The sequence below is a fragment of the Notolepis coatsorum genome (assembly GCF_963971535.1).
Source record: "Notolepis coatsorum genome assembly, chromosome: 6".
Lineage (NCBI taxonomy): Eukaryota > Metazoa > Chordata > Actinopteri > Aulopiformes > Paralepididae > Notolepis > Notolepis coatsorum.
The window spans coordinates 74,034,842-74,048,740 of record NC_140170.1 but is presented as its reverse complement, the minus strand read 5'-3'; the positions used below and the strand labels follow the sequence as shown (position 1 = coordinate 74,048,740).

Sequence of the window (13,899 nt, the reverse complement as noted above, 5' to 3'; positions counted from 1 at the left end):
TCTAGACCATATGACCATAGACCTCCACAATATAATCTAGACCATAGGATCATAGACCTCCACAAGCTAACAAATGCTAATAATTTCTACTCCCAAGTATCCCCAAAATCAAAACAACAGCGTAAGACTGAAATGACTCAGATGGGCGTCTTAAAAATGTCCCTTTAAAAGAAGCAATGGTTTGAAGAGCTCGCTAATATCAAGGATCTCATCTGTTATTTCTTCAGACTGGTTGTGTTTATTTATTTCCTATCATTCTTCCCCCCCCCCTCTTGTTCTTCATCCCCAGTTCCCCTCTCCATATCCTGTCATTCAACCGGTGAGCTATGAGTCCCCTCCCTTCTCCACGACGTCTCTACCCTCCGCCTACACCAACGTCTACTACACCCCCGCGCCCCACTTCCCACCCCTGGCCCCCATGCCACCCCTTCCCTCCATGCCGTCCATGCCGTCCCTGCCCTCCATGCCGCCCCGTCCCTCCATGCCGTCCCGGCCCTCCATGCCAATCCTGCCCTCCATGGCCGCCCCCTACGACACCCCACGGACCCCCGTGTCCTCCTTTCCACTCTTCGCCACGGCGATGGCGTTGCCCCCTAGGGTGCCCCAGCAGCAGCAGCCCGTTTCTCACCCGACCCTTCCCGGCCACGCCTTGCCTCCTCTCCTTTCCCGGGCACACCCCGCCCCACACCCCACCCCCCACCCTGAGCAGGGCCTGACAGAGCAGGCTGTCCAGGTGAATATCCCGCTCACTTCTCACTGGAATGGTTGAAAGTGGAAAGTGTGTCTTTGTTCTTTGTTTTGGGGTTGTGCCGGGGCAAGTATTTAGGTGATGTCGCGGTGAACCACGTCTCGTGCGTACACGCTGATTAAAATGTCTAAATGTGTTGTGTTATTTTTGTTTTCCTTAGGAGAGCCTGTCAGATGGCCAGGCTCTGGCTGCGGTCCACTGTGCCTCGCCTGCTGTTCACCCTCCACTCTGGGGAGGCAGGTTGAATGCAGAGGCTGCGGCAGCCAGTTTAGACCTGACCGCTGTCTCTTCCATCGCCGCTCAAGCCGCAGGCCCTCATCACGTCTCAGCCCCTCCCCAAGCCCCATCCCAAGTCCAAGCGGAAGCCCACGGCCCCGCTTCAGCCGCAGCCCAAGTCCCGGTCCAGGTACCGGCTCAGGCTGCCGCCCCGTCTCCGGTCCCAGCTCCGGCTCTAGCTCCAGCCCCGCCGCTTGCCGTCCCGATCCAAGTTCCAACGGCGGTGCCGGTGGTTCCGACGTTGTCCTCGGTTCAAACTCAAACCGCGGCCCCAGACCCGCTCTCCGTCGCGTCGGGTCCCAGCTTTGACCCGACAGGTGCGTCGTCTTCGGCCCCGGTTCAAGTGCCCCCTGCTGGTGCTGCAGCCCCCATCGCTGCTCCTCCCGCTCTGCAGCCGGCTGGCCTCCACACAGCGGCCCCAGACGGTGCCAACCAGCCTGCAACTCAGCAGCACCTGGAGAACACGTCTGCATCCAGCTCTTCTCAACCTGAACCCAGCGTAGAGGTACACTAATGCCCGAATCTGGGACTTTCACAATTGTACCAATATGTACGCCTATATACGCACGTAATGATAAACACCTATATACACACATAGGGGATGATTTAGACCTTAATCGCAATCACATTTTACACATAATGTATATCTCTGTTTACAACACTGTTTGCCAAATGTTCCCAAGGTTTTTAAATGAACTGTTATTTTGTCCTTAGGAAATACTCCAGGAGAAACCGACACTATTACCTAACTTTGCCTACGACAGGTGAGTGGCCACGTTTACTGCTGAGCACTGAACAGACTCTCTCCACCTCCGTATTTACTGTCACTGAACTGGAGGATTTAAAAATCAGTATTTTTACTTCTATACTTCACGGCTACAGTCTCAACTCTGACGCGGCGTCCGGTAAGGAGACGAGCGACGGCTACGACAGCTTGGCCAGCGGCGGGAAGGGGGACGGGAGGCCGAGGAAACACCACCGCAAGTCCGCCCGCACACGCTCGCGGCAAGAGAGGACCAGCAAACCCAAACTGAGCATGCTCAACGTGAGTCCAAACACTTTCTTTGCGACGACCACTCGTGTGGTATAGCCCTGGTGATCTCATTATATGGTTACGTTACGCTTTGACCCCAGAAAGTGACGTCACCTGCACGTCCCTCACAGGTTTGCAACACGGGCGATAAGATGGTGGAATGTCAGCTGGAGACACACAACCACAAGATGGTGACGTTCAAGTTCGACCTGGACGGGGACGCTCCGGAGGAAATCGCCACGTATATGGTCAGGTTTCACTTAACCCTTTCACTACCACACTACAGAAGGTTAACCCTTTCACTACCACACTACTGGAGGTTAACCCTTTCACTACCACACTACAGAAGGTTAACCCTTTCACTACCACACTACTGGAGGTTAACCCTTTCACTACCACACTACAGAAGGGTAACCCTTTCACTACCACACTACTGGAGGTTAACCCTTTCACTACCACACTACAGAAGGGTAACCCTTTCACTACCACACTACAGAAGGTTAACCCTTTCACTACCACACTACAGAAGGTTAACCCTTTCACTACCACACTACAGAAGGTTAACCCTTTCACTACCACACTACAGAAGGGTAACCCTTTCACTACCACACTACATAAGGTTAACCCTTTCACTACCACACTACAGAAGGTTAACCCTTTCACTACCACACTACAGAAGGTTAACCCTTTCACTACCACTACAGAAGGTTAACCCTTTCACTACCACAATACAGAAGGTTAACCCTTTCACTACCACACTACAGAAGGTTAACCCTTTCACTACCACACTACATAAGGTTAACCCTTTCACTACCACACTACAGAAGGTTAACCCTTTCACTACCACACTACAGAAGGTTACCCTTTCACTACCACACTACAGAAGGTTAACCCTTTCACTACCACACTACAGAAGGTTAACGCTTTCACTACCAAGCTACAGAAGGTTACCCTTTCACTACCACACTACAGAAGGTTAACCCTTTCACTACCACACTACAGAAGGTTACCCTTTCACTACCACACTACAGAAGGTTAACCCTTTCACTGCCACACTACAGAAGGTTACCCTTTCACTACCACACTACAGAAGGTTAACCCTTTCACTACCACTACAGAAGGTTAACCCTTTCACTACCACACTACAGAAGGTTAACCCTTTCACTACCACACTACAGAAGGTTAACCCTTTCACTACCACACTACAGAAGGTTAACCCTTTCACTACCACACTACATAAGGTTAACCCTTTCACTACCACACTACAGAAGGTTAAGCTTTCACTACCACACTACAGAAGGTTAACCCTTTCACTACCACACTACAGAAGGTTAAGCTTTCACTACCACACTACAGAAGGTTAAGCTTTCACTACCACACTACAGAAGGATAACCATTTCACTACCACACGACAGAAGGTTAACCCTTTCATTACCACACTACATAAGGTTAACCTTTCACTTCCACACTACCAAAGGGTTAACCCTTTCACTGCAACAATACAGAAGGTTAACCCTTTCACTACCACACAACAAAGGGTTAACACTTTCACTACCACACTACAGAAGGGTTAACCTGCTGCGACAATACAGAAGGTTAATCCTTTCACTGCCACACGACAAATGGTTAACCCTTTCACAACAACCGTCTGTAGTGTGGTAATGATAGGGTTAACCTTCTGTAGTGTGGTTGTGAAAGGGTTAAAGCGACATGGCCCATAAAATAGCATCCAGAGCCATGGAATTGTCATAAGAAATGCAAGAAAATGTGATTTATTTCTCATTTCTTTGGTGTGTATTGGTACATAGTTGTACTATGCATCCAGGGACATGATATAACGAGACAAAAACTAAACATATTCCATGATCTTGCACAATAGATACATTTCTTGCACGTGTGTCGTCGTGACGGCATTTAGTGGCCGTTGTGACATTGACCTTGAAACTGTTTCGGCTGCAGGTAGAGAATGGCTTCATCCTCCCCATAGAGAAGGAGATCTTCATCGACCAGCTGAAAGACATTATGGACAAAGCGGAGGACATGCTGAATGAGGACGTGGAGGGAGAGAGTGTCTCTGCCCTGGGCAGTAGTCCCCAGCAAGGCCAGGTCTTTGAAAAGCTAGGGGGAGAGGTACGGAGGCTCATTCCATTCACAACACAAACAAACAGACAGTGAGTGCGTTTACATGCATTCCGGAAACTTGCTAATACCCTGGTTATGGTCATACAGTAGGCCAGAATAACATGTTTACATTTTCATACTCTTAGATTATTAGACTCTCAGATTATTACTAATAGTAATAAGTGGAATATTGCAAGTATTATCATGGAAAAAATCTCACAGACCACAGAAAAACAACGGTATTACCATTGAAACAGAGCTCACACAGATCACGGAAAAACAACAGTATTATCATTGAAACAGAGCTCCCACTGACTACAGAAAAACAACAGTATTATCATTGAAACAGAGCTCCCACTGACTACAGAAAAACAACAGTATTATCATTGAAACAGAGCTCCCACTGACTACAGAAAAACAACAGTATTATCATTGAAACAGAGCTCCCACTGACTACAGAAAAATAACAGTATTATCATTGAAACAGAGCTCACTCTGACCACAGAATAACAACAGTATTATCATTGAAACAGAGCTCCCACTGACTACAGAAAAATAACAGTATTATCATTGAAACAGAGCTCCCACTGACTACAGAATAACAACAGTATTATCATTGAAACAGAGCTCACTCTGACCACAGAATAACAACAGTATTATCATTGAAACAGAGCTCACTCTGACCACAGAATAACAACAGTATTATCATTGAAACAGAGCTCACTTTGACCACAGAATAACAACAGTATTATCATTGAAACAGAGCTAACTCTGACCACAGAATAACAACAGTATTACCATTGAAACAGAGCTCACACAGACCACAGAATAACAACAGTATTATCATTGAAACAGAGCTAACTCTGACCACAGAATAACAACAGTATTACCATTGAAACAGAGCTCACACAGACCACGGAATAACAACAGTATTATCATTGAAACAGCTCCCACAGACCACAGAATAATAACAGTAAAGGATAAGGTGTTTATAGGCTTCAGTATCCAAGATAATATTGACCATACTGTACTGTATCCCAGATAATATTGACATACTATATATCCCAGATAATATTGACATACTGTATCCCAGCAAACATAGACAGGATATGGGTTTATCCTGGCGAAACGCGATATGGATATTTACGACACTCGAATAGCCCAAATAATGTTTGAATGTTATTGTGCATGTAAACACAGCCAGCAGTATAGTGACATCTACTCCTTGTGCAGAACCAGCAGAACGGCGCCTCCCAGGCGGTGTATCAGCAGAACGGTAAATCACTTCCCCCCCTTTTCTTTTTTAAAAGCACAGTCATCTGTCTACTTCACCATCTCTAAATTGGTTCAATTAATGAAAGGTGTTATCTGTAATCCAAATATAAACAAACGGGTCAGCCCCCCCCCCCCCTCCTCCATTCTCAAATCGAGTGAATAAGATCATAATACAAAGACTGGAAAGGCTGTTATGTGCAAACGAATGTGTGTGATGCTGTGAAGTAGTTTTTACATTTGTAATGTTTGCAAACATTTGTTTAAAAAAAAATATATCAGTATTTTGATTTATGAAAGTTAGGAAAGTCTTATTTTCAGCCAAAATGTTGCAAAATGTTACAGCCAAAACACACTACGCTGTGACTAGAGGTGACTTGGCAGGATTATCTGGCGTGAGCCGTGCTCTTGCTGGTTGTAATGTATTAATTCGAAATACATGACTATACAGATACAGTATTATCTGTAAGTGATCCCTATTAGAAGTAAATGTATTTCTCTATGAACAGATTTGTATCTAAACCTTCAATGCTTCACACAGGGAGGAGGTGGTTCATAATCTGCCCTGTGGAGGAGACTCAGTCGTCCAGCCAGGAGACCCCGTCTGAGGGCACGACGGTCCTGTCTCCCGGGAGTGCGGCTACAGGCCAGTCTGCTGACTGTGTCACTGCAGGGCCTGCCATAGCCAGAGGTGACTTTGTTTCTGGACTAGCATTTCAGCACTTCATTCAGGCAGTGTCATGTCATGGGGGGGCCGATGGCACCCCCTGGTGGTGGGGTGGTGGAAGCTTCATTTTATGATACGTGAAGCTTGATTGATTGAAAACTTTATTAACAGATTACAGAATGGGTACAATACAGTACGGCTCAAATACAAACAAACTGCTAAGAGGATGCAGACCAGAAAAAGACTTTCGTCTTGTTTAAATAAGAGATGAGATGAGATGTTTAAATATTATGATGGTAGTACTAGTCGGTTTATCCCAACAAAATCCAAGGTAATTTAGATTGATGATTCTTAAGTACAGTCTGAGGCACGACGGCCCCCAGGGGTCCTTGCAGTGCTTTTCGGGGGTTCTCAGAAAAATGGGGAATATCTTATCTTATCGTATCTTATCTTATCTTATAATAATGACTATTCTAATCACAGGTTTCTCTCTCTCCATGGTTACCTCACAGTGTAGATGGTCCTGGGTCCATGATTCTCTCCTAGTTAGTCTCTAATGGGTCCGGCTATTGATCCGTCTCTGTCTACATCTGTTTTTAATGATTTTTCAATGAAGAACGTCCATATGTCGGATGGGGACGGATGATGAGTGTGTCTCCGCTAGGTTTGTGTCCGTTGTGTGACGGACAGAGAAGGTCGGAGAGGATGGACTTTTGGAACGGGCGGATACATCACCAGCTGTAAGCAAAGCTGTTGTTTATGCAAAAGCGCGATTACGTCGTGGTTCCAATTAGAAAACAAACCAACAGACAGCAATACCGTCACGTCTCTTTCCTCTCCGACAGATCAATGTAGCCGCTCCCTAACGCTCATCCATTTTGGGAGTCCTTGACATTAAAAAGGTCACCTTGATTGTTCAGGTCTAGATAACAATGTCAAAACAACCGTGTTTCCTGGGACCAGAATTCTGTTCCTCTCTGTTAGAAGACATGCTGGTGCACTGGTCCCTTATTCACACTGGTTATACATTATAATCACTGGATGACGGGGTGGGAAGATGCAGAAGTGCCCATTCACATCCATAAAAATACCACTTCAAGAACCGAACTAGTCAAATCAACAGGCAGAAGACACTAATGTGACCACAGGCAGTGTCATGTCATGGGGGGCCGATGGCACCCCCTGGCGGTGGGATGGTGGAAGCTTCATTTTATGATACGTGAAGCTGAGATGTTTAAATATGATTGTAGAAGGGTGAATTATCCCTACTTTATGAGAGTGGATATGAACTGTCACCAGGTAGTGGGAGCACAGCAGATCTGGGTCCGGCTGAGTCCCCGACTGTAGTGTAGGGGTACTAGAATGGGGATTTAGCAGAGGGAGTGGATGGGGCCTAGGATTTACTAACCTAGTGGTTTTACACTGGTCCTTCTTGCCCTCCAGGGCGCGTGTATGCTTTCCGCAACGGAGTTCGGTTTCCGGGTTCCTCTGATTGGCCCCCACGTGACCGCTGCCGCTCTGCTGTGTGTTGTGTTGCAGCTCGCACCACAGCGGCAGAGGTCCCTGCCTTCCTCAATTTATACACATGGAAGTATTGACTACGCCATAACGAATCATTAAAAAAATATACCGTTAACGGGAATATGTTGTGCCTTTACACATATGTTGGATTATGTAATTGGTTTGTCATGACAAACAAATAAAAAAATTGCGATTTACCCGCTGGCTACAACAACACACAGTGACTGCATGTAGTCGCCCTCCTCAGAGGCAGGAATACTAAGCTCCCCCTTAAGCTCCAGGAGAGAGGAGAGAGGCTGAAAACCTGCAGTTCTTGCCCGACTGATGGGAGCCGAATCCCCGGATCCGATTTGTCTGATGAATACCCCCAAAACATGGAGGTCCCGAATGCATGGAAGTATTGATTGCGCCGTAACGAATCATTAAAAAAAGATACCGTTAACTGGAATATGTTGTGCCTTTACACATATGTTGGATTATGTAATTGGTTTGTCATGACAAACAAATAAAATATCGCATCGCCGGCTGTCTCTGGCTTGCTCCAGCGGACTCTGGTGTCCGCTGGAGCAAGCCAGAGACAGCCGGTGATGCAATATTTTATTGGTTTGTCATGACAGACCATATTGTGCCATATGTGTAAAGGCACAACATATTCCAGTTAACGGTATATTTTTTTAATGATTCGTTACGGCGTAGTCAATACTTCCATGCGTATAAATTGAGGAAGGTAGGGGTCAACACACAGCAGAGCGGCAGCGGTCATGTGGGGGTCGCGGCCAATCAGAGGAACCCGGAAACCGAACTCCGTTGCGGAAAGCATACACGCCTCCAGGGCGACTGCAGTAGTTCCCCACACACCCACACTTCCCCTAATACGTCCCACACCCTCTCACACCCGGTGGCAGTAGTGATCAGGCCATGTGAGCGGCGCGTGAGCGGCGCGGGGAGCGGCGCGGGGAGCGGAGCGGGCGGTTTTGACGTGAGCGACGGAGTGGGTTTTAAAATGGGTCGGCGCGACGTCCGGAGCGAGAGTTCTCCTCCGCTCCAATCCACTCCGGGCCGCTCACAGTGGTTTAACACTGATGTAATATACATGTAGTACAATTCCAAAGCAACAGGTGGCGATGTACAAACATGAAGGCAATTTTCAACCAATGAGAAGGGTGAACCGTCACTCACATCCTGTTAGAAAAAGTATATGCCGCCATTGTTGTTGTCGTTAGCTTACATGCTAACGTGAATGGCAGCGACCATAGCATTGTGGCTAGGCTAGCTATCATCGCTTAGTAGAACTAGTGAATGGATAAACAACGTTATTTAACATTGCAGAATGGGTACAATTACAATACGGCTCAATACAAAAAATTGTTAAGGGGCCCAGGGGGTGTAGATTGTTGTAGTTTGGTCAAATCAAGCAAATTTACAACATGCTCCAAAAAAATATTCTGCCGAGCGATGTGGAGCGGGGAGCGGGGAGCGCTCGATTCAAGGTGAGCGGTGAGCGAGCGGAACAAGCCGTCTAGAGCGAAGAGCGGATTTCTCGCCCGTGCCGATCCGCTCACGGGCCCTGGTAGTGATGGTGATATAATTTCTCCCCAAAGCAGTAGCTTTCCTTGTTGACTGGTGAAGACCTGTACAGAGCAACTGCCCCAATTACACATAGGCCATAGAGGAGGAAGGGGTTAAGCAATAATGCACATTAATCAAGAAAAGGGTTTAAACGATAATGCACAGTAATTCACACACACACAGTGGTCCCATTTATATGCCTCTCCTTTTACTTAAAGTTTGGTATCTGCATGAACAAGTCCCCGTACGGGTTAATACACTTTTCATATGCAAATAACGAGGAGGTTGGCAGGACGCTCCGGGAGCCACACAATGGGAAACAACTTATTCATACAATGGTGCCATATGCACAGCACGATAACACAACACAACAAATACAAGAGAGTGGGCCCACACTGAAACAAAATACCTGATCAAGCCGGCATTAACAAAATAACAAAGGTTGGGGCGAAAGTTCAAAGCACCCTATTATCTTCGCTCCTAACGAGCATGCTACCGAAACAGAAATGTTCGCCGGTCATATTCCAGGGCGCTTGGAGCGCTAAATGTACCTGCCGTGAGTATACCAACCGAGTGCTGGCCTGCTCCTGCAACGAATGTCTGTGACGCGAGTTGGCCGTCGAACGGTCCCATGGGTGTCACCTGTGATAGCAAGGGGCTGGCTGGGCTGACGTTAGGCAGGCGAATCGCTGGACTGGCGGTCGGCTAGGAGAATGCTGGAGGCGGGTGCAGTCCGGAAACGTCTGCTGCGGTGTCAGCTCCGGGCTCTAGAAGAACGGCGGGGCGACGCGTGAGCTAATTGGGCTAACAGGCCTATACTTGAAACTAAGCTCTGGTCAGTGTGACCAAACTATTCTCCCGACTATACGTTCTAAACGCAGCACATGGAGGATCAACAGTGCAGTCCGGAAACGTCTTCTTCTTGGTTCAAACGTACCCTAATCACTATACTGGTAAGCTAAACTTTCGCATACAACGTTACTTTCCCACAACGTGGCCGGAGTCGTATTTCGCGTGTCCTTGTTATGAGGAGCTCTTCGTCCACACGTCTGCTTGCTTCTCTGGAAATTGACGAAGAGAGCGTCCCGTGTATCCAGCTCCTCCTTCATGCCAGTCTCTTCCTCACCTGTCTTTGCCAGCCCAACGTCGCACCAGCTCCCCCTGGCGACAGTCCAGCGCCATGTCCCACTACTAAATGTCAATATTAGGATGTGGAGAATCAAGACGGGTCAGCGAGTTACACAACGTTATCGTGAACACAGTAGAGTACAAGGAATTAGAGTTAGACACATTGAATTACTGTTAGACATATTCAGGTGTCTACATTATGATGGTAGTTGGTTTATCCCAACATAATCCAAGGTAGTCCGCTCCCTAAGACTCCCCCTTGGTTCTTCAAGAACCGAACTAGTAAAATCAACAGGCATCAACACTAATGTGACCACAGACTCTGATTGTTTTTATCTGCCATAGTCTTTGTGTTTTGAAATGTATGGGAATGAGTCATCTGCTAATTGAAATGTGCTCGAAACGCTCTAAGTTAACAACGTCATCTAGGAACACTTTTGAAAATATGTCAATTTAATTCCACTTGTCATTTCTATAATTTCGATGCTAAAATGGCGACTTTCTTTGCGACATTTGCAGCAGCTGTAACGTGGGACTCAATGTGGTTCTTCTGGTCTCACTCCCTCAGCCTCATCTCCGTTAGAGTTGGCAGCCGAGTCAATAAGGCTAATGTCAGTGTCTCAGTTGACCCAGATAATTATAAACATTGACATGAAGTTCTCATCTTTCGCCCCAGTTCTGACAAGTAAACTATGATTGATTGATTGATTGATTGATTGTTTGATTGATTGATTGATTGATTGATTGATTGATTGATTGATTGATTGAAAATTGTATTAACAGATTGCAGAATGGGTACAATACAGTACGGCTCAATATGAAATGAATGAAAGAAGGAAGCATCATCACGTCAGAATACCAGCGTTCTATGCTCTGCTTGGTGCCAGACTCAACTAATACATGAAGCGTTAGCTAGTTAACAATGCCAATGATTCTGACACCTGAGGTAATAATCTGTTTAAATGACGATGAGATGGCGATCCTATTCAACTCAATGTCGGCCGAATTGAAAGTTTCCACACTTGGCACCAAAGCGCATCAGTGGCGTGATGACCCTTCCTTCTTTTATAGTTTCCTTGGTTTCTGATGTGTTTGTTCCTTCCCAGACGGCTCCTCCTCCACCATGTCAGCCGGGAGCTTTAACTATGAGGCCTATGGCTTCTACAGTCCCCCTGTCATGTCCAACGTGGACCCGCTGCTCTTGGCCACTCGCTCTCCCCCCGTCTCTGCACCCCCGGTCCTGCGCTGCGAAGAGCCCGCCGCCAGCTTCACTCAGCCCAGCGCGCAGCGGTCGCCGCCCCCTATAGCGCCACCCCCGGCCCCCTCCGCCCTGCACAACTCCCTGTCTGTGGACGAGTCGCAGGGGGGCCACCTGGGCCCCATGTCCTCTCTGCACGCCGCCCAGCAGATGGCAGAGATCGCGTGTGCCACCTCCCTGGTGGAGGAGGCCCCCTGCTGCCCGCTCGTCACGCCTTTATCCCTGGATGTCGGCGCCCACGGCGGCCTGGCTCTCCCTCCCCTCCCGCTGGAACTGGGCCCGGCCAGGGAACCCCTGGCCATGTCCTTCCCCTCTGTCGCCCGGGGCGACCGGCCGCAGCAGCCCGTGGTGCTCCAGCAGCCTTTCTCCAGCGTGGGCGGGGCCAAAGTGTCCTCGCTGCCCCAGAGCCCGGCACCGTCCCAGCACAGCGGGGGGCCCGGCGAGTCGGACGGGGAGGGGGCGAGGCTGGGCCGGGGGGGCTTCGTGGACAGCACCATAAAGACTCTGGACGAGAAGCTGAGGAACCTGCTCTACCAGGAGTACGCCCCCATGTACCCGTCGGGCACCGCCGCGGAGACGCCGGGCTCCTGCACCGAGTACGTCCAGTCTCCCTCCGGGCCCGACATCGCCATGGGAGGGTCTGGGAACAACACCCCGGGGCCCATGGGAGAGGGCCGCTACCGGACCGTAGAACAGCTGGTACATACAGGACATGTAGTGATAACATGTAGTGATAACATGTAGTGATACCATGTAGTGATAACATGTAGTGATAACATGTAGTGATAACATGTAGTGATGACATGTAGTGATACCATGTAGTGATAACATGTAGTGATAACATGTAGTGATGACATGTAGTGATGACATGTAGTGATAACATGTAGTGATAACATGTAGTGATGACATGTAGTGATGACATGTAGTGATAACATGTAGTGATGACATGTAGTGATGACATGTAGTGATAACATGTAGTGATAACATGTAGTGATGACATGTAGTGATGACATGTAGTGATAACATGTAGTGATAACATGTAGTGATAACATGTGGTGATAACATGTGGTATATATACAGTATATATATAAAAAGAAAACATACAAAATATAATTAAAGATAATTAAAAAGCGGATTGACATATAAACAGAAATATGTACTTTTTTTTCTGAGGTGAGGTGAATTATCATATTCATGTGGAGAAGAAAAAAAAGGTGTATTGCTAATTCGTTTTCAATACTAAACATGCAATACTAAATGTATTGCATGTTCAATTAAAATATAGGAAAATGTATTAAGATGACATTCATTAGAAAAATGTTAAATGAAAAAAAACTGAGCTTGTTTCTAACAGTAATTACCTGTCTTTATCCCCCCCCCCCCTATTTCTCTCCTTTTGTTGTTGTTCAACTCTTCTTAGCCTCAGATTCCAGAGAGAATGGATAGTTTGAGCACGCTCAGTGACTCAGCTGTGTGTGGTAGGTACAGCCTGCACTAGTCATTCTGACGTTTAATCTAGCATTCGCTAGAGTGGCCTGAATTAAATAGCATCCTTAACTAGCATCCTTAATCCATGTGTTATCGTGGGTGTTATACTGTAGTCCTGTTGTGTTTACTGTGGTGGAAATCTCTCCCTCGCAGCCTCCATCTCCAGAAGGCACGTCCCCCACTCCTCCTCCTGCTCTGGACCCAGAGGCCGATTTAAGGTACTAAAAGCTTTTTTGGTTGTTGTATTTTTTACCTTATGTGGAGATTAACCCTTTCAAGGTTAACCTTCTGTAGTGTGGTAGTGAAAGGTTAACCGTCTGTAGTGTGGTAGTGAAAGGTTAACCGTCTGTAGTGTGGTAGTGAAAGGGTTAACCGTCTGTAGTGTGGTAGTGAAAGGTTAACCGTCTGTAGTGTGGTAGTGAAAGGGTTAACCTGTAGTGTGGTAGTGAAGGGTTAACCTTCTGTAATTTTCCTATATTTTAATTGAACATGCAATACATTTAGTATTGAAAACGAATTAGCAATACACCTTTTTTTTCTTCTCCACATGAATATGATAATTCACCTCACCTCAGAAAAAAAAGTACATATTTCTGTTTATATGTCAATCCGCTTTTTAATTATCTTTAATTATATTTTGTATGTTTTCTTTTTATATATATACTGTATATATACCACATGTTATCACCACATGTTATCACTCGAGAACAGTCGAGAATGCAGCTGTGACTGCGTCCCCGACCGCCAAGAACCTTGGTGTTGTCCTCGACGACCAGTTGAACTTCTCTGCTCACATCGCAGCGACGACCAGAACCTGC

The 13,899-nt window shown here is 46.9% G+C and overlaps 1 protein-coding gene across 3 annotated transcripts in view; it reads left to right on the top strand.

Moving 5' to 3' along the window:
* LOC311230941 (serine/threonine-protein kinase WNK2-like) overlaps positions 1–13,899 on the top strand; it is a 76,444-nt gene that overhangs the window by 47,788 nt on the left and 14,757 nt on the right. For all 3 annotated transcript variants that reach the window (XM_084317395.1, XM_084317394.1, XM_084317393.1), the window contains 11 exons: positions 290–733; positions 909–1,529; positions 1,739–1,788; positions 1,907–2,069; positions 2,189–2,305; positions 4,017–4,187; positions 5,412–5,454; positions 5,992–6,141; positions 11,442–12,292; positions 13,014–13,071; positions 13,235–13,299. In XM_084317395.1, coding sequence (XP_084173521.1) covers positions 290–733; positions 909–1,529; positions 1,739–1,788; positions 1,907–2,069; positions 2,189–2,305; positions 4,017–4,187; positions 5,412–5,454; positions 5,992–6,141; positions 11,442–12,292; positions 13,014–13,071; positions 13,235–13,299 — 2,733 coding nt within the window. The remainder of the gene's footprint in view (positions 1–289; positions 734–908; positions 1,530–1,738; positions 1,789–1,906; positions 2,070–2,188; positions 2,306–4,016; positions 4,188–5,411; positions 5,455–5,991; positions 6,142–11,441; positions 12,293–13,013; positions 13,072–13,234; positions 13,300–13,899) is intronic.